The sequence below is a fragment of the Mauremys reevesii genome, linkage group 4, assembly GCF_016161935.1.
Source record: "Mauremys reevesii isolate NIE-2019 linkage group 4, ASM1616193v1, whole genome shotgun sequence".
Taxonomy (NCBI): domain Eukaryota; kingdom Metazoa; phylum Chordata; order Testudines; family Geoemydidae; genus Mauremys; species Mauremys reevesii.
The window spans coordinates 117928013-117948895 of NC_052626.1; the positions used below are offsets into that span (position 1 = coordinate 117928013).

Below are 20883 nucleotides of genomic sequence, written 5' to 3' on the forward strand. Positions count from 1 at the left end.
TTTTTTTGTGCAGCGCTCAGTGCCAAAGACGTTCTATTGGCGTGCCACAAATAATGAAAGACCCCCAATAGCCCTAATTCAGCACAGCATTTAAGCACATGCTTTACTTTAAGCAGATGCTTAATCCCCATTGAAGTCAAAGGGGCACATAAAAGGGCTCATTCCCTGCCAGAGCACCCTCCTGTGGCGATACAGGCAAGTCCTGCCTCACTCTCCCCTACAGTGCCCGGTACCATGTTGCCCATCTTCTCCTCACATATCAGACTGATGGTTACTACCACTCCAGGGACAGAAATGTCCCACTCAGAGTCCAGTTCAAGCCCTGCATCCAGGCATAATTTATTAGTATAACAGCAACCACCAGCTGATCCCTCTTAAAACAGACAATTCTTGAAATGCCACAGTAAGATAGATTAAAATGCAGCAGTTCTCCATCCCCACTCCAGGGCCCCATTCTCCAGGCTGGCCACCCAAGAGCGAACTGCTCCACTCCCCAGGTCTTCTGGCCCTGTTCCAGGGCCCCATTCTCCAGGCCACCTGAGAGTGAACAGTCCCTCTTTTTCAATTCCTGGGCTCCTATTCCAGGGCCTCTGGGAATTCGCCAGGCCTTCTGCAACATTTCTTCCACAGTCCTCAACTCAGGGCTTTGGCAGGAGGGCTCCTACGCCCCAGACTCCTTTTGCCTACAAGTCCTGCTCGGCTTTTTCTCATGGGAACCTCTCTGAAGAATCAACTCTCTTTTTTGGGGCTCAACCTGCCCTGACTGAGCAGGTTCTTCCCTTTTACCTCGGAGCCTGCATATGAATGTTCTACTCGGCCAGGTTCCTCAGCTCCAGCCAGTTCTCACCAAGTGCTCTCGTCAGTCCTCTCTTCACTGCCAGCTCTCAGGCCTCATGCAGCTCTTTCCAGGCATCTCTCACTGCGTTCCCTGCTGCCCTTTCTTGTTCCCCATTCTGCTCTACTGCCTGGGTCTGTACAGAGAACAGGCGTCCTCTACCAGGGCCTGCCAGGAGGCAACTAACCGGTCACAGGTGAACGGGACCTGTTCCCTCTTAAAGGGGCCAGTCACCCTGTGACAGGGCATAAGCACGCATTTAAGGGCTTTGCTTTATCAGTGCCAAACACAGCCATTTGTCAGAAAAGAAAAGCCCAAGGAACAAGCTGGTTGATTGACTCTTTATCTGGGTTGCCGTTGGTTGCCTGATTTGTATTTTGTAAAGAGGCATCAAGAGATTAAAAACCATTTATCTGGAGAATATTATTAGCAACACCTAAGATTATTACAACTAACCAGTTACTAAAGATTTAATTTAAATTCTCTTCATTATTTGCATAGAGGCTGCAGGCAAGATCGGTGCCCTATTGTGCAGGGTGCTGTACAAATACATTGCAGCAGACAGGCCCTGCTCCAAGTAACTTACTGATTGACAAGACAGTCAAGGATCAGGAGGGGATGCGACTTCCCAAGGTTACCCAGCAACCCCGAGCTGGGATTGGCAAAGGAGCCTTCAGGCCTGAGACTCCCAGCTCTCATTCACTGTGGGCATTTAACTCTCTTCGGTTCTTTTGGAAGCCCTAGTGGCTTATCCCCTTGGCCATGCTGCCTCTGCAGCTCCTCTCCTCCATCAATTGCTATGTTTGCTTTGCGACAACAGAACCAGCCTAGTCGATCTGACACTTTGACTCTCATACAGTAGCCCAGTGCTGCAGTGTTAGGGTGAGAGCCTCTGTGGGGAAGATTTAAATCTCACCAAAAAGTGTTTCCATTGGTGTTTTTTTAAAGGAATCATAGATTCCAAGGCTAAAAGGGACCACGGAGCTTGGAGTCCCCACATTTTGGATGGCATGTACCTGTTAGCATGCCTTTAGCCCCTCCACACTGCTCCTGCTGAATTTATACCCAAGCAGCATGTTGTTTTCAATCCTGTCTCCTTTTTGTTCTTACTCTTAGGGTAGTTTGCAGATAACTATGGAAAATGAATGGAATAAAAGCATCCACCTGCCCCAATGAAGTGGAAAAGAGTTACAACAGATATGGAGAGAGAAAAGGAGGCGGGAGAGAGGATGGGAAAGAGGGACGGACAGAGAGAGGGGGAGGAGAGGGTGGAAGATAGGGAAAGGGAGCAGTGGTTGGTGGAGGATTAGAGAAGGTGAAGCCTTTGGCTCATGTACCGCTGCTCATCTGCTGGAATTTATGCTTCCCTCACAAGTAACGGAACTGAACAAATGAGGCTATTTAATAATCCATCCCATGTGTTTCTAGCTGCCTGCATGGCCAGAAGAGCGGCCCACATCACCATCCCAGGAGGCCAAGCTAGTGCCCTGCCCTGCCCTCCCTCGCTCTCCCACACTGCTTGCCATTTGTGTTTTGCAACCGTGGCTGGCCACTCTCCTGGGGCTTGCAGTTCTCTCCCAGAGATCTCTCTCCCACCATCTTTGGTAATGGCATCATAAAGTTCAGCATGATAAGTACCTGGCTCGAAGTGTCACATTACACTCCTTCTACAGGAGGGAAGCGCTCCGCTCAGACACACCCTTCATCATAGCACTCCAGTGCATGCTACAGGGGGAACTCCTGCTCAGCCAGGCACCCCACCATCATCATGTATGATGGATCGCCCTACCATGCCCTACCCATTCAGACAGCATTGGTTCACAAGTGTACACTAGGAAGCCACTCTGCCGCAGCAAGCAGGGGCACCTTAGGAACAGAGGAGAGGGGGTTAGCCAGGGGACAGGCCAATGGGTCCCAGCCAGTAGGGGGCACTGTAGGAAATGGAGGAGAGCACCCCGGGGACAGGTCAATGGGTTCCAGCCAGCAGGGGGCACTGCATAGAAAGGGGGGGGGTGGAGAATCCACCTTTATAATGAGATGTGTCCATGGGGATCCTTTCCCTATCCCTGCTAAAAGCACGCCTTACCCTCCGGAGCATGCTGTCCTCCTGCAGCCTCTCCCCCTTATCTAGGGGGCTGCTCTTGTCTCGCTGGTTACACCCATCAGTTTGTCTTTGCGGGGAAGAGACAGGAAGGAGGTGTTTGCCTAGGTCTGTCTCCCATGAAGGATGCTGCCCAGAGATGACTAGTGCTAAGAGCTGGCACATGGGAGGGGCACCCAACCGGGAATTACAGGCTGGGCTCAATCAGTCCTTTGCTGGGCTCCTGTTTGTGTCTCCAGAGAGCTGCTCCCCATTCCCTGGCAGTGCACACATTGAGTTAATCATTGCTCAGATCCATTTAGCTCATTGGGGTTCTTATCAGACAGCGCAAAGTCCAAGGGCAAGGCCCAGTCAATCAAGAGCAGGGAGTTACCCAGCATGCTGTGCAAGACAGCCACCCCGCAGCTTTCCTTGCTGGATGCTTGACAAATGGCATACCACGCTGGGAGTTTCCAATGGGGTCTACCCCCAGGGTCACCTGAGCTGTGGGCCAACAAAGGTATTGTCCTGGGGTCCTTCAGCCAGAGAGAAGACAGGCAGCGCAGGGGAAGCCATGTTACAGCCATGAAGTCCATGGGACCCTTGTTTAGAATAGAGAGTCTATAATCCTATGGGGTGGGGGGTGGGGGCCCTGCACACACAGGGTCAGCCCAGCTGGACATATCAGCCATGGCCCCATCGGGGTAGCGGTAAGTTCATGTGGCCCAAGCCCAGGACTAGAAGAGTCTAGGAGGTCCCATTTCTCTCTCCCCATTTAAAATGCATCTGCTGTCTGTATTTCCAGGTGTAGAAGAGACCAGGACAGAATGAAGCAGAGGAGAGGAGCCAGCCCCAGCCCTAGGGTGGGGCAAGCCCCCCAGGAGGAGCAGCCACTGACCTAGGGCCAGATTAGTCACAGACAGAGCCTCCACAGCACTTGTGGGCAATGAACAGACAGAAGGGGCCAGTTATCCCCAGGTGTAACAGCCCTGGCATTACACTCCAGATGAATCTGGCCCAAGAACCTTGGCAACCTCCCTGCTCTAGCAAAGCAGGGCGAAAGGCTGAGAGAGACCTGATCGCAGCCAGCCAGCCAGTCGCAAACACCGACTGCACCCAAGCCAGACAGAAAAGTGGCCACCAAACTGCACAAGTGGAGCCTTTGGGGAGCAAGGGTAGCCACCAGGACCAAAGGAGTGGGCTCAGGGGCGGCCAGCTGGGCACCAAGCCTTTCCCCTCTCGCTGGATCCAATCCAGCCCCAGCTCAGAGGTGACTACGAGGCATTCCTACATGATGCTTTTACAGTGCAATGAGCTCAGTGACCTCAGCCTACTCCCTACTCTCTGTGTCGCAAACCCCACCCTATCCAGCGCTCGTTGGCAGCCTCACTGTTGACGGTTGGAGCAGAGAAGCCAAAAGCTGATTGTGGCCAATGACCAAACTTCCTGCTCTCCTTAGGCCTGAGCCCCCTAGAACACACTGGGCAAGGGGCACCCTGTGGTGCTGCCAGCACTGCCCCTGTTCTGTGGATACAACAGACTTCATTCTCCTGGGTCACCGGCGCACAAAGCCCTCTCAGAGACACCATGAGAGAGAGACTCTGGCACAGGTCATGTGGCGAGCTGGAGACAAGGAGCGTACCAGCAAATGGTGCCCCTGCTCCTGTTCCCAGATGGAAAGTGAGCACTCCCCGCTTAATCGCCAGAGCCTGTTCCATAAATGCTCGACACATATCCACCTCACCCCCAGGGATGCCCACGAACAGCTCATGGCAGCTATCTGAATACTCATCCTCCCAGCCGGGCGATAGGTCGCTTTGGTCACCTGCTATTGTCTGTGCCCCCTCACTGGATGACTCACACTTTTATAAACCAGAAAGAGGGCTCGGACGAGCAGCTTCTGGTTCAGACCAGCTCATGGTGTGTCTGCAAGGCTTCTGCTTCCCACCAGCCGCCTGGCACGTGAGCATTCACTGTGGGAAAGGGCTGCAGGCACCGTCGGAGCAAAATATTCAGGGTAGCTTCCTCACAGGGTTTGCCCAGCTCTGGTGATGCTGACAAGGCCAGAGGGCATCTCCATTCTCCAGGGGTTCACCAGACCAAGCAAGGGGGAAACGCAGCTCCCCAAGGCTCTGCTTCCCCGTCAGGCTGTCTCAGTGGAATAATTAGCACCTCAGCTCAGTTCAACCCCTGCCCTAAATTGCCTTCTCCAGCTAGCACTCCCTGCCACCTGTGCCAGAATGGAAGCCCACATCAGGAAGAACTTGCAGCAAAGAATGTCTCAGACCCTGGTCACCCGAACTCCAGAGGGAACCTCTGTGGGCATTAGCGCATGTTGCTCTTTCTGATTCGCAGCACCAGGAGTAACTCCGAGCCCCCCATCAACTGCCCTCCTCCAGGATCTACTCCCCTCCCCCCATATATCCTAACAGCTCTGCCCTTCTCCCACTTCCTATTCCCTTCTCCCCTCCCACATGTTCTCAGCCCCAGGGAAAGAGGCACCCATGTGGCACAGGCAAGGGGAAGTGGGCTGCACCTGGGAAAGCATTGTCAGAACTGTGAGACCCTGGATAGGGGAGCAGGTTGTTCTGTGTTGGGCTCACACCTGGCGGCAGGATGTGGCCATGGTTCCTGGGAGCCTTCTCCTTCCATCCTCCCAAGACAGGCCACAGCTGCTGTGTCTCCCTGTGCCTGGGACCAAGGCTGGCATTCAGTGGGTGCTGGGTTCCTCCCTCTCCCCTGCAGGAGGCCTGGAAAGGGGGCCATGCTCACCAGTGGCCTCAAATTGCCCGCTGTCCTCTGGGACCCAGGTGTAGATCCAAAGCAGACAGGTGGGTTGGGGAGGTCAGATGGCAGGATAGAGGAGAGCAGACAGGCAGAGAGAGAGGAAAGCTCGGCAGTGGAAGGGTTAAGGGGCCCTGGGCAGTTACCTGCTCGGATCCAGCGCATTCTGAGCGTGGTGACAACAGGTGTCACGCTCCAGCGTCCCCACTCTCCCCCTCAGTCATCCTGCTGTCTCGCTCGGCTTGTGTGGATCCCAGCGCTGCTGCTGGCCAGGTTTTCTATTCTCTCTGTGAGGGGTGGGGGGCAGAGGAGGCCGGGAGGCTGCCACCTCTGCGCAGCGCCTCACTCTAACAGGCACCCTCTGGGATTTGGGTCTTCGGGGGGATTACCGAAAGGGCCAGTCATGTGTTTGTGCTGTACCAGCTTCCCCAAGGCCGTTCTGTCACAGGCTAACTCTGCTCAGTGAAATTCTCCACACAAAGCCTCTTAGCTTCCTGCCCGCAGCAAGCAGCCCCTAGCTAGACGGCCACCTTGCGGGGCCACTGTCCCCCATCCATCTCCACGCAAGCAGGGCCGAGCATAGACATCAGCCCCGGAGCAGATGTGTCCTGTGTTCAGAGTGGGTGGCTCCACCAGCTCTCCCAGGGGGCGGCAAAAGGCTCTCTGCATTCACTCACAGGCCAGAGCACCTGCGGTTCCCCGCTCAGTGTCTGCACCCCGACTGGATGAGATTGATTCCCCTGGGGAAAGCTCTCCTCAGAAATGGCAGCAGTGGGGAGTGCTCAGAGGAAGCCAGTGCAAAGGCTGAGAGGTGGCAGCATGGCTGAGCCAGCAAGCCCTGAGGCCCGGACAGCAGCGCAGCTGAGCTAGCAAGCCTGATAGCCAAGGCTGAGGAGCATTTGTGAAGCCCCGTCCCTGGATAAATTCAGAGCACCTGCTGGTGATTCAGTATATGGGGCTCTTCCCTCTGAGTCACGAATGACCCAGCCCCACAGCATAGCGCTATGAGATCCTAGTCTGCTGGAGGGGCCATCATCCAAATGAGACATCAAGCTGAGGCTCTGATCTCTTATGGTCACGACAGACCTTCACAAGAGGAGGGGTGTTAACCCTGTGTTCTGGCAATTTTCAATTCAAATAATTATGTTCTGCCAACAAAATGCTACCTACATTCTCAATTAGATACGGCATCGTGGTCAGTTCCTGTCCCAAACTCATGTGAAGCGTTGCTGTATGCGCTAACAGCTGCCACGTTCCACCTCAGAGGTGGCTGCATTTCAGTGGTTGGGGAAGTGACCCCCTACTAAATATACTAAAGTCCGAAGTCCTTTGGGAGCCAGCTGGATGAGAGGTACGACAGAGATGCAAGCTCCCTGCAGTCCTCACCCTGCTCCGGTCTCACCCCTAAGTACCACCCCACCCCTCTCCAGGGCAAACGTTGCATCACCACTTCCATTCCCACAGCCACCTTTCCTTTGCACAGGGCGGTGCGGAGGATCTAAGAGCCAGGGCACGCTGAGGCTGTGGTGGCAGTTAGATGTGCAAGTTCACAGACTCAGCCTATATCCATGTTCACGGCACTTCAATGGTATTGCCTCTGCCTCCTACATATCAAATCAGCTTCTCTCTGGCTCCTTTGGGACCCCTCAATCACATCCTCACAACACCCTGGTGGGGTAGGAACCTGAAACTACCGCCTGTCTTGAGAGGCCTCCCTATAGGCTCACTAACAATGAGCCAGATCCTCAGCAGACGTAAATCAGCCAAGCTCCAATCACTCGAGTGGGGATGTTTTGCCCCAGCTGAGGATCCAGCAGCTGAGAAGAATTCTGCTCCCTCTTTCTTCAAAGACCAACTCTGTTCAGCAACTGATTTTTGCTCACCCCTTGTGTGATTGCTTATTGTTCCACTGCATTATCCAGTCTACATTGAAAAGTTAGGGTGACATAGACACAGCACTCAGGAGGTGTGAAAAATTCACACCCCGGAGTGCTGCAGCTATGCCGGCCTAACCCCGGTATAGACACAGCTACACTGACCTACCTGCCTCCACCCAGAGAGGTGGATTACCTACAGTGACAGAAAAAACCCTCCACCACTGTGGGAAGCATCTACACTATGGCTCTACGGTGGCATGGCTGCTGTGGTGTAGCTGTGCTGCTGTAGCAGCTATAGTGCAAACACAACCATATGCCAACAAAAGGATAGGGATTGGTTAGACCAAGGGATGAGAATGGGAGTCAGTAGTTGCAAGTTCAATTCCCTGCTCTTCCCTCATCTGACCTTGGGCAAGTCACTTCAACACTCTGCCTCAGTTTCCCCATCTGTAAAACAAGGACAACAGTCCTGAGTTGCCTTGCAGAGGGGCTGTGTTCCCTAATAATGTCTGGAAAGCCTGCTGAGATCCAGGATGGAAGGCACCAGAGAAGGGCACTGTCTCAGTCCCATTAATACACACACACTGACTAATCATCCACTCGCTCCCTGGATGATAAACACCAATACACACTCACTCATTCACACTCACAGCTGAGAGATTCCTATGACCTTTCAAGCAGCTACCAACAATTCAACAGCAGGGCCATGGCAATCCTTGTGATTTGCACGCGAGCAAACACAATCAGTCTGTGTACTCACACACACACGAACAGGCTTGCTACACTCAGAGGAACTTTACCCACTAACACCCTACAAAAAGATTTAACAGGCCAACCCTCAGACAGTTGCCAAGCCGCCATCCACCCCCAGTCCTGCTTGTTCTTCCTTTTAAAGCCGCTCGGCACATCTTTCCCGATGCACATTCTTCAACTACCTCTTATCTCGTAAATTAGCTGAGAGAGAGAGGGATCCCGAATAGCTGAGCTCTGTCGTAACTGGTTCCCTCGTGTGAGTGTTAGGCAGGGAGGAAGGTAGGGTTTCTAGCAGGGTGCCAGCCAAGGGTCAGGCTTTTTATACTCCCCACCTTCCCTTTGATACAAAATACAAACGCTCTAGGTAAACACTGAACACTGCAGAGACCAAACTTAACTCCTTTACCTTCCCCGCCATAGCCTCTGCCATCCCCCTCTCTGGCGCAAGGCGTTCCATTTCCCCTGCTGCAGGCAGCTCTGCTGGGTGGTAATGTGATTGGCACAGTCAGACCCAAAGAGCTAGGTTCTTTCGGACTAATGATAGGGAAACGCCCGCCCAGAGAACCCTCAGAGCCTACATTACCAAACCCAGCCTTCCCCCACAGCATCTTCCTCCCATCAGCAAAGCCTGCACCCAAACCTCCTCTAGATGCCTTAAAAGCCTCATTTAATTCCAAATCGCCTCATCCCTCCCAAATCTCAGAGCAAAGCCCCAACCGTTTCCATTCTCTCTTTATCTCCTAGCTCCGTGCCAAAGCAGCAAACTCCTACGGGAGAGAGATGGGTAACTCCAGTCTGACTGAAACCAGGAAACGTCTTCCTGAAATAAAGTCCCATCTCCTGAGATTTTCGGACCCAAGGGGAACCAGAATCAAACTCACTCCTCACCAGCCGGGCCCAAAGCTGGGGACCTGGGATCTAAGGGATGTTCACTCACAAGGAAATGGCTGCTTAGGCAAAGTGCAAACTTAAGGATGATGCTGTGATCCCAGGAAAAGCTTCTACCCTGAGCGCCATACTGACACCAGTTTAAACATGGAATAACCCTTTCCCCATAGAAGATTTCAACAGTCCTCTACAGAAGGATTTTGCTATGAATAGATGTGTAAATACCAGAGACAGCAATGTGCAGGGGACTGGACTAGATGACCTCTCGAGGTCCCTTCCAGTTCTATGATTCTATGTAGACTGAATACGAGGCGAGGGGTTAGGATCTCGTGGGTTTTAATCCCACCTGCTTCCCAAAGGGTTGCAAGGATTAATTAGTTAACCCTTGTACAGCACTTCGAAAATATCAAGTGCTAAAGGATTATTCATAAATATGGTGGTGTGCTAACAGCAGACTTGGATCTGGTGAGACTCAGTTTATAATGAAGTAGAATGGACTCCCCGAATTATTTCAGCATGTTGCAATGTGCACAAAGAAATTCCCGTTACTGTGAAATCTTCACTTACTCAGCGAGTGCTATGGAGAAAGAAAAATGAATTCACTCTAAGAGGGGAAGGCTTGATTCAAACGTGCAGCTTTCCATGGGAAGCAACAGGGATACTCAGTTTAAAGAAGTTACTTGTGTGGATATGAATCAGTCCTACTAATGGAGTTTATCCTTGTAAATGAATACACGTCTAACATGCCGAGAAGAAACAAGGTATGTTTGTTCACCTCTATACTACCCATCCAGAGATCACTGATCTCTCAGGACACTGAGATCCCAGGTTAAATCTGACTCCTTGCTGGAAATCTAGCAAGATAGCCACCAACCTTCAACTCCTAATAGCTGATGATCAGTTTCACCATTCACTCCTTCAAAACACCCTGGATAGCTGGCATGTATGAGAGAGAAAAAAGAATCTTCTCATCACCCCTTTCCACATGCAATGATCCTTTGCGCTAAAGCTTACGCCTCCATTCCCCTCTCATCCTCACCTACCACAGCATAACAGACACTGATTAACACAACAGAACAGGATGAGCTGCCCATGGGAAACGAACTGCCATGCTGCAGGCTGCAGTGCGAACTAAGAGCGAACATAAAAATGTTACACAATTCAGCAACTTGCTGACATGAAAGAAGTGTCCTGCAGCCCCAGTTTTCTTCACTTTCCATTTTCACAGGAGAAGACAGGGGCAAGAGATTTTTAGGGTTCACCAAACATAAATCAATCAGATGGTTCTCGAAACCCTGTGAAATACAAAACACCCCCCTCAAAGTGACAAGAGAAAGGCAACCGAAGTTCATTGCTTCTAAATATCACCCAGCACAGCACGAGTGGGGCAGCCAAGGGTGGGGGGTGATGGAGCTTAGAAGCTAGGAGAGTGGGGTTCAGTGGGTTGAGGATGCAGCTGGATTGGGAGTGGGGCCACTGAAAACAAAGGCTGACTAGGAAGCAGTTTGGTGCATGTAAGAGCCTCTGGAGCAAGGCTTCCGGCCTGGTTAATCCTGTTCCACATGGGACTTAGGATCATGACTAGAAAAACAAGAGAATCTTTTCCTTTTGAGGAAAAGAGAGAAAGGAGCTATAGAGACATCAAAGGGAAAGATTTCACAGAAACCAGAACAGAAGAAGAAACAGAAAGAGAAGCAGCCATAGTCCAAATCATTAGATAAAGCACCTTCCATTGACCATGCATTCATTTCCCTATGATCTGGGCGGCTTCCATGGTAAACAACCTCCCGTTAATACAGTATCAGCAAGCTGCACTCCTCAAACACAGAGCGAGTGAATCTCAACTAAAAGACCAGCAGGAGGGGGGCCAAACTCTGGGCTTGATCAATGTATTAATGCAGCCCTCAAGACAATTGGAAATTATACTGTCACCACCAACAAAAGCTCCCAGGACCTGCTATAAAAAGAGCAACTGGCTAGGATGATCCTCTATATCTTCCCTTTGCCACAGGCTCTTTGTGCAATGAGCTGGATGCAAAGGGCAGATATTCTGCACATGCACACCTGAAACATTAGTCAGTTTCCCACTGCTGCCGCCCTTCCCCTTGGAAAGCAGATTAGCAGAGACCACAGGAAGAGGGCTCTCGAGGCGACTGGGGACACGGAATGAAAGGAAATAGACAATACCAAGAAGAGGGAAAGAGGAGAGAGAAAAAGAACTGACAAAAAAAGAAATGCAGAGAGACAGAGCAAAGAGAGGTGCACAAAGACAAGGCAGTGAGGAGAAACAGCGAGAGGAAAGAGGAATTAAACAAAGGTCAGAAATGGCGGCAGGGCCCCAATTGCTCCATAACCTTCATTCAACTGAGTGATTCTTAATGCAACAGTTTAACTTTACTAACTATTCAGTTATTACTCAAGGGTCACGTTCTACCCTTGATCTTTGTCCAGCACCCAGCAAAAGGGGACTGATTCTCCTCTTGCACCAACATTATGCTCCATAACTCCTCTGGCCTCAACGGCGTCACTCCTGATTCACATTGGTATTAAGAGGAGAATACAAGTCGAGGTCTTCTGGGGATTGAGGGGAATCTGTGTCTCTGATTGTGCAGTGCCAGCCTATGGAAGCTAATTAAAAAGGTGATTTAGCCCTCAGCACAGAATGTTATTGTAGGTCTGATCAATCAGCGGGGCATTTGGAGCAGAGGACTAAGCATTCTGTAAGGAGTCCCTTTTCAATGGGATAGAGGGAACAGGGGAGGGAATCTGTGCTGATGTCCTTGGTCTCGGAGCAGGGGGATATGGGGTGATGGAGACATACTGAAGTCCTCAGTCAAGGAGCCTGACATCCATGGTGCATGGCTCAGGGGACTGGTCTGGAGGCCTTTGGTCTGGGGGTCACTGTAGAGGCTGGCCTGGTGCTGGGTTCTGTGCTACAGTGAAGACTACGATGGTGGCATGTGTCTGCTGGGAGCCTGTGTTCCTGACCTGGTAGTGTTGGGACTGGCATAGCCCTGCTCTGCGGTAAGCAGGCGGCAGGCTGATGGCCTTGTCACGGGGCGACGGACAGAGCCCATGGCTAAACCCCAGTCTGAGGGGCGCTTGTGTTCAACTTCCGCCATCTGCGGTGAGGGCAGGTGCCCAGTCACAAGGGCAGCCACCAGGACTCAGCTCCCCGCTGGGGGTACAAGAACTGGGGATGAGCACCAGTCTCTCCGAGCGATTTCTGTGCACAGGTCCCTGCTGGGCGGTACGAGGGGGGGGCTGATTTCTGTGCCCAGGTCCCTGCTGGGAGGTACGGGGGGGGCTGATTTCTGTGCCCAGCTCCCTGCTCAGGGCTGGGCATGTTCTCGAGTGCCTGGGCAGACGTGGGGGATCAGTGGGGATGCGGGGGGCTGCGGCCGGTGGGGAGAAAGGGGCTGCGGCCAGGCGCTGGCTGCGGGGTGTCTGCGCCCCGCTCCGGCCGGGGGTCCCGGGCTGCCCACCGCAGACTCTCACCTTCAAAGAAGCGCTGCAGAGCCTCCGTCTCATCCACCACCTCCATAGCTGGGCCATGCACCGGGCCGCCGGGCTAGTGGCCGAGCCCGCAGGGGGGCATCCCCCCGGGCACGCAGAGGGGACGCCCGGGGGCTCGGGCCGAGCAGCGCCGGCGGGGACCGGCCCCTGAGCGCTCCGGGTGCCCCGCTCCGCTCCGCTCTCCCGCCCGCCTCCCCGCGCCCCGGCTCCGGCGCCGCCGAGCGAGCCCCTCTGCGGAGCCCTCAGCAGCCGCCGCGGCTCCCCCCGGGGGGTGTCGGCCCCGTCCGGCCCTGGCAGCTGCCCATCGGCCTCCGAGAAACAGCAGCAGCCCTGACACTCAACTTGGGCGGCTGGCTCCGGGGCGCCCTGGCCGCCGCGCGGCTCCTCCCTCCGGCTCCGCCTCCCGGCCCGGCCCCTCTGCTGGCCGCCGCGGGCAATGCAAGCACCCCGCCGCGGGGAGCCGCTCCCCTCCATCGCCCCGGGGGCAGCCGGGCTCACCTTCCTCCCCCCACGCACCCACCCCAGCGCACCTGCCCCCCAAGCCTGCCCAGCGCTGCCATTCCCGCTCCCCGCTTCCCTTCCAGCAAGGGTTGTTGTTATTGTAGGATAGCTCTGGGAGGTCGCACACCCCCAGTGAGGGTGAGTCTGGATGACAACATCCCCCGCCCCGTTTGTTATTGTAGGGTGGCTTGCATAGACTGGTTTGTTTTTTATAGGGTCGGTCAAGCACTATTTTGTCACTGGCCTTGCCCTCTGTCAGGCTGAGCTAAGCCCACTGCTTTGTTAAGGTCAGGAACAGCGGTAGGGGAGGGGTGCACACACTGATTTGTTAACGTAAGGTCATTCACAAACACAAGCCTGCCCACACCAGCTCCTTAATGTAGAGTTGTTTGAGGTGTGGGGGGTTGGACTGAACACACGGCTTTGTAGAGTCACTCACAAACACTAGCCTGCCCACACTGTAGGCTGTCTGGGGGAGTCTGGACTGCATTGATTTGTTAGTGTAGGGTCTCTGACAGGAGCTAGATTGCCAGCACCACTGAAAAATAACCCCAAAGCATGTGTTTTAGGAAGAGAACCTGAGCTAGATTACAAAGAGATCTGAGAAAGCCCAGTTAGACCTTTGACCTTATGGCCCAGTTTCACCCCCCTAGATGAAACAACACTAACCAATTTGTCACTTTCAGAAATGCCCTCCCCATGTTTCATACAAACTATTTACCCCTCCATCACTGCCAGTGTCATGAGAGAAAGAGTGAGCGTCCTGCCAGGGCCCCAACTTCGCTTAGGTTCTGAGCACTCAACTCCCACCCCTAGGAAGAGGACCCAGAAGGAAAGAAAGAAACCATCGTTCCTTGACACCCCCTTTACAGACAAGAGCCTCATTAACATTATCATTATTTTTGCCAATCACATCTTAAATTTAACAAGAGACGGAAAACAAACAGTTTGAGACCTCCACACAAGCCCATGGGTCCGATCCTCATTCTTAAAACCTGTCATCGTTCTTTCTTTCAACGGGGGGAGGGAACATTTGGGTTTTCTTCCCCAGATGTGTCCACAATCAATAATAATGCCTCAAAAACATAACAGTACAGTAGCTAAATGAAGTTACAGTTATCTGACCACAGTTAACCAAAGGCAGAACCCCTGCCAGCAGAAGACTGTGGGCCCATTATCTTCTGGGCAGATAAAGCACACAATGAGGTTTTGTCCATCCCCACAAACCAATTCAGAAGGGCAGATTCTCTTATATATATAAATATATTTTTCTCTCTCACACAGCTGTGCAGTGACCAATTCTTCTCTGGGGAGTGGGGAGGGGGCTGAGGTTTGGGGATAGTAATAGGTCTATTCTTCGGGGTTGGAAAGCAAGAGCGCAACAGCCTTTTTTTCCTCTCTCTCTCTTTCCATTAAGACAATTGTTATTCTCCATTACATCCCATCCCCCCGCTCCCCCTCCGCACACACACACTCCCCCTGCCCACAGACACAAGCTGCATGTACCCGGGGAGGAAGCAAAACATTTCTCTGAGGAGGTTGATGTTCGCCACAAGACTTGAATCAAAACCCAGCTCCAAATGCTCCCCCAAAGCTGGATCTGGACGTAATGACAGGTTCCACACATGCAGTGATGGACTTCGAAACAGAGCCTTGGAATTAGACACCTCTGAAGCTCATGACACACAGAACCAGCTCTTGATTGGCCAGCACCAATTCTAATGAATTTATTTATTTCCCTCTGTTTCTGCTTGGAGATTTGAGCAGTTGTTTGGTAGTTGAAGGCCAGATCCAGTCACCCTTACTCACAAAGAATAGCTACCTATTTCTCATGTAGCACAGGTATTCAATGTGAGTGCAGGTGGTTGGATCTGGCCTTTCAGAAGCAAGTGCCTCACATGCTTCTCTGTTATTTCAGTCACTTTTCACTCCCTTATTCTTCTTTTCATGGGTGGGTAGGCTGATTTGTTCTTGGTTTTTATACAGTTCCATGATCATGTTAAGCATTGGGACAATGTGTTATGGGGGAAAGGGGGCTGACAAGGACTTTACCCCCACCAGCTCCCTGTCCTGCCATTGGAACCCCATTTCTGCCCTGCAGGTCCCTGTTCATTCAGATCCTGCACTTCATCACTCTACTATGGGGCTCTCGGATGCAAAGAGAACGGAGATGTTGAAAAGCAGTCATTCAATGGGGCAGGATTTGTGCTTTTGAAAATCTGCCTCTTGATGTCTGTACTGTGGATAGTTCTCTGACAACATCTGCTCAGTGTGCAGCGGCAGTCAAAAAAGTGAACAGAAAGTTAGCAACCATTAGGAAAGGGTTAGATAATAAGACAGAAAATATCATATTGCCTCTATATAAATCCATGGTATGCCCACATCTTGAATACTGCGCACAGATCTGGTTGCCCCATCTCAAAAAAGATAGATTAGAATTGGAAAAGGTACAGAGAAGGGCAACAAAAATGATTAAGGGTTTGGAACAGCTTCCACATGAGAGATTAAAAAGGCTGGGACTGTTCAGCTTGGAAAAGAGGAGACTAAGGGGGGATATGATAGAGGTCTATAAAATCACGACTGGTGTGGAGAAAGTGAAAGTGTTATTTACTCCTTCTCATAACACAAGAACCAATGAAATTAATAGGCAGCAGGTTTAAAACAAACAAAAGGAAGTATTTCTTCACACAATGCACAGTCAGCCTGTGGAACTCATTCCCAGGGCATGTTGTGAAGCCCAAAACTGTAACAGGGTTCAAAAAAGAATTAGATAAATTCATGGAGGATAGCTCCATCAATGGCTATTAGCCAAGATAGTCAGGGATGCAACCCCATGCTCTGGGTGTCCCTAGCCTCTGACTGCCAGAAGCTTAGACTGGACGATATGGGAAGGATCACTGAATAATTGCCCTGTTCTGTTCATTCCTGCCGAAGCACCTGGCATTGGCCACTGTCAGAGGATGGGATGCTGGGTTAGACGGACCACTGATCTGTTGCAGTATGGCCATTGTTATATTCTTATTCCCCTAGATCTGGGCTTCACTCCCTCCCTTACCACTCAGCCAAGGGACCCAGACTCTAGGCCAGATCCTCAGCTGATGGAAATCAGCGTAGCTGTACTGAAATCAAAGGGACAATGCTGATTTCCACCAGCTGACAACCCACCCCCTGTCCTAAAAGGAGTCCCCTCTCTAGAGGCCAGACACGGATTTAGGGGGGGGATTTTCCAAAGAGATCTGCATTGGCCATTAACTCCACATGCAGTTAATGGACATTGCCCGCACTGTGCCCCCCCATTGAAACCAGTGGCTCATTAAACCATTGACTTCAACGGAAGCACAGCTAGGCCAATGCTGGGCACTGACCGCTCACAGGCCTAACTCCTATCCTGCACGGTCCTTGCACCAAGAATTCGGCTAATTAAATCTTTAGCTTAATCCCCTGCACACAGCTCTTCCTCCTGATCACAGGTCTTCCTGCAAGACCCCCACACCTGGGGAAGAGGGCAATTCAGTTTCCCTCATCACTGAGAATGCTAGGAAAGGAGCGACATAGATTGTCATGTAGCACAAGGAGACTGACAGGCAGGAAAGAGGGGAGAACATTTGGGAGAAAATATGTTAGTTGGTCGTGCTAGCTGGTTGCAATTCTAGTGTGGGGGTCAGCCAGGGCTTGGGAAATTCCCAGAGCTCCCTGGAGCCCATTGACTATCCTGTGATGAACTGGGAGGCAGGAGACAATTTACAGGAGTAGCAGGAGGATCTGTAGTCTTGGCTTCAGTTAACCAAGTGTGACAAAGCTACATCAGGAGACCAGGGTTATTGTGGGTCACTTTGCTAGTGACCGTCAAGCAGTGAAGAGAACCTGTAAACAGGCCCAGCTGAAAGGAGAACGAGCCCCTGTCGGTTGTGACAATCTGTCAGGGAGCAGTTTAAAACTGTCTGAAGATACTGAAGAGATTTTAGAGCAGGTTGGCAATAATATTGATCTACCTTGGGTTTCATACCCTTCTGTTTGCAGTCTGTGTAATTCTTCCAATGGGATTTGCCCCCCCACTTCCCCAAATGCAAATTCCTCAATGTAATTTGTTTTAATGGAAAATAAAGAGCCTCCATCCTAGCCCCCATGAGAAACGCTACAGCCCAGCAGTGTGCAGTGCTCAGCCCCACGAGAAACGCAACAGCCCGAGGGTGTGCACTGCGCAGAGCCATGAGAAATGCTACAGCCCACGGGTGTGCAATGCGCAGCCCCCGCGAGAAACTCTATAGCCTGGCAGTGTGCACTGCTCAGCCCCCATGAGAAGCCCAGCCGTGTGCACACTCAGCTCCCACAAGAAACGCTACAGCTCGACGGTGTGCACTGCACAGCCCCCACAAGAAATATTACAGCCCAAAGATGTGCACTGCACCGCCTCCACGAGAAATGCTACAGCTCGGCGGTGTGCACCGCTCATCCTCCACGAGAAATGCTACAGCCCGAGGGTGTGCACCGCTCATCCTCCATGAGAAACGCTACAGCCCGAGAGTGTGCATTGTTCATCCTCCATGAGAAACGCTACAGCCCAGCAGTGTGCACTGCCCAGCTCCCACGAGAAATGCTACAGCCCGGTGGGCTGCACTGCTCAGCCCCCATGCACACCTTTCCAATAACAGTGTGTAGAGCCCGGTACCCCTAACACAATACACAGGCATGTGCTACAGAGCAGTCGTGCGCTACCCTGCTTACTAGAAACAGAGAGGGGATTTTAAGAACGATGAAAGGCCCTTTGAGAGCGTCCTTTTAACTACTTAAACTGTAACAGAGAGTAACTATTAACCATTGGCTAAGTGTCCTCCTACATAGTAACTTCTGAGCATACATTCAGCCTGTACCCTGGAGATGCAGGATAAACACATGCTGGTTTCTGGTGTCTGCTCTACAGGGTTGTTATAAGAACAACCAGGCCAATGACTTAGAAATAATTTATGGAATAATTTGGTGACTTTGGGCAACAGTATCAACCTTGCCAGGTATTTGTACAGAGCTTATTGCCACAGTATCTGAGCACCTAATAGGTTCTGTTTATCCTCATCACCACGGCATCAGGGGAATCTCACAATCACTAATGGAGTTTGTCCTTAAGATAGGGAAGTATTATCCCCCGATTTACAATTGGGATACTGAGGCAAAGGATAGATGCAGTGACTTCCCAACTTCACCCAGAGAGGGGACCTAGTTTTAATTCCACAGACTTAGTCCCAGCTGAGTGCCATCTTCAGTCTCACTCCGTTTTTTACCCACATTCATTCTTCTCTCCCCGTTTCCTGAAGATGCTCATTCCCTTGCTCACCTTCTTCTACTTGCACGAATTCCAGCATTGCCCAGAGGCCTTCATCATGATCCCTGGCCTGAAGAGGAACTGCTGCTGCTCGCTCTCTCTGGATCTGATTAAGGGTAAGAGATGTGTTGTGCACACAGTCCTGAAGAGGGTGAGGAATGAGCCCCATTTTAGCTGCTCTGGAAAGGAGGGAGAAGAGTCATTTCCAGAACAAGCCAGGACTCACCATTACATAGGGGTTATTGTGTAATTAACAAATGAGCTCTAGGAGAGATTTTTAACCTTATGAAATTAAGTGGCGCTGCTTTAACCCACCACTGTAACCTAGAAAGTAAACTCTGTAAGGGTCTCATCATGGGATCAGACCTTAGGGTCACCCCAGCAGGTGCCTCTCTTTGCTTTTTTCCAGAGTCCCCTTCATGGCATGTTGTTTGCTCTTTTTCTCCCTTCTGCTGTTTTCCTCCATCATTTTCTCTCTTGCAAGCTGTGTCTTCCTCCGTCATCCTTCTCCCTCCCTCACACACACACTCCCTTCCTCATATCCTCTAGGTCCCGCTGTCTGTAAACACTGCTCCCTCTATGTCAGATAGATTGATTCTGAGTGCAAGCCAGGAGGAGGGAGGGGGATTACTCACCCAAGGTGTTCAGCACTAAATCTCAAAGTCCAGCATTACAACAAAAAATAATTAAACACCCCCTCCAAATCCCAGGGAACGGCCAGGCCTTTCCAACAGAGACAGAGCCTCAGAGCCTGTGGGCCTGTTTCCTCTTGCTGTCTCGACACCAAACCAGGGCAGGATCCTCATTTCCTGTAGAGTGGCTAAAGGGGATTCCTTCAGGTACAAGGCTGTTGATGTCACCTACACCTAGGTGGGGCACACCAGTCTGTAACAGCAGCCTATGGGTATGCTTGTGTCTATTTCCAGCTGAAAAGGGTCAGCGGGGCCAGAGGAGCTGGAGTCACTAAGCCAAGCTGTGGGGATGTGGATAGATACTATAGATACCTGGAATCACCTTTTACCTGCTAGTGAACAAGGAGTGAGGGTCATTGAAACCCTGTCTGTGAACTGGGAGCAAGGGGCATGGCTACTGTGTCAGTGCTGGTTATTGTGACCCCATGGCCCCAGCTCATTACTTTTTATGTGATGGGTCCGTTTGTGTTGCTGACACAGAACTGGAGAAAGACAAGTGTTGTGCTTATAAATTAGCATGCTGAGTGTAGAACAGAGTTCCCCATTTTAGTGTGGCTAATCGGGTGTTTTGGGGAATAGAGCTGTTGGGTTGAAAGAAGCAAGACCGGGGTGAAAGTCATCTGGTATGGTGTACCGGTAAGGAGCTGGTACTGGCCCATACCCAGCTGATGTTAAAGCACTGCCGCTGTTTAATGTCATTGCTCGTTACCCCACCCCCAGGGCCGCTGACGGGGGGAGGGCAAAAGGGGCAGCTTCCCCGGGGCCAGCGATTTGGCAGTGGCCGGGAGCCCCAGGCCCTTTTAAATCAATGCCGGGGCCCCAGGCGGCACGGGCCAGGCAGGCCATACAGGTAAGAATTTGATATTACTTTCACCCTTAAGCAAGACCACATATGGCGTGGCTCCTTCCACCTTCGGCCCACGGAAACAGTATGGACTCCACCGGTTGTGTCTTCACCATATCCTTTTAAGCCCCGTCCAGCATTTCTACAACAATCCCTGTGCAACAGTCTCTTTACAGTGCTCTTGCATCCGACGAAGTGGGTATTCACCCACGAAAGCTCATGCTGCAAAACGTCTGTTAGTCTATAAGGTGCCACAGGATTCTTTGCTGCTTTAACAGCACTTTTGGCCATCTCCCCAGGACCAAAGGGGAACAGAGGTCCCTCCCCTTCCCTTGAGGTCCCTTCCACACTTCCTTCCTTCCTTGAGCCAATGGGGTCCTTAGACCAGCCAGCCAGACAGACTGTCTACTTGCCACCCCATCAGCTTTCTCAAGGGGGACTAATTACCACTGGAGTGATCAGAGTGCAGACGCACCTGTTGGCATGCTGCACTCTGTCACACCACAGCTTGACAGATTTGTGTGGCACTTCCCAGGGGACCACAATTAAGGTTGCTGCAGTTGATGAACTAGTTTGGATGAATCCTGTGGATGTCTCTTGAGTGGATGTTACTGTGGGATGTAGCGAGTGTGTGCCTCTTTGTTTAACATTTTAGGCACATATGGACTTAGAGTCTGATGCAATGCCCATTGAAGTCACAGGAGACTCCCATTAACTTAACTGGGCTTTGAATTAGGTTTTAACTGTTTATTTCCTGAACTCTGAACGTTTGCATCAATGGCAATTGCACGGGATC

At 51.6% G+C, this 20883-nt stretch overlaps 1 protein-coding gene across 8 annotated transcripts in view; it reads right to left on the reverse strand.

The window, feature by feature from the left end:
- MYRF (myelin regulatory factor) overlaps positions 1-13108 on the reverse strand; it is a 115137-nt gene extending 102029 nt beyond the window's left edge. For 2 of the 8 annotated variants that reach the window (XM_039537569.1, XM_039537564.1), the window contains exon 1: positions 12716-13102. In XM_039537569.1, the coding sequence (XP_039393503.1) occupies positions 12716-12761 (46 nt within the window). In that variant the 5' untranslated portion in view covers positions 12762-13102. Of the gene's footprint in view, positions 1-5845; positions 5880-12715 lie in introns of those variants that run through there. The other 6 variants (XM_039537570.1, XM_039537566.1, XM_039537568.1 and 3 more) reach the window with 5 other exon arrangements.
- Positions 13109-20883: the final 7775 nt, after the last annotated feature.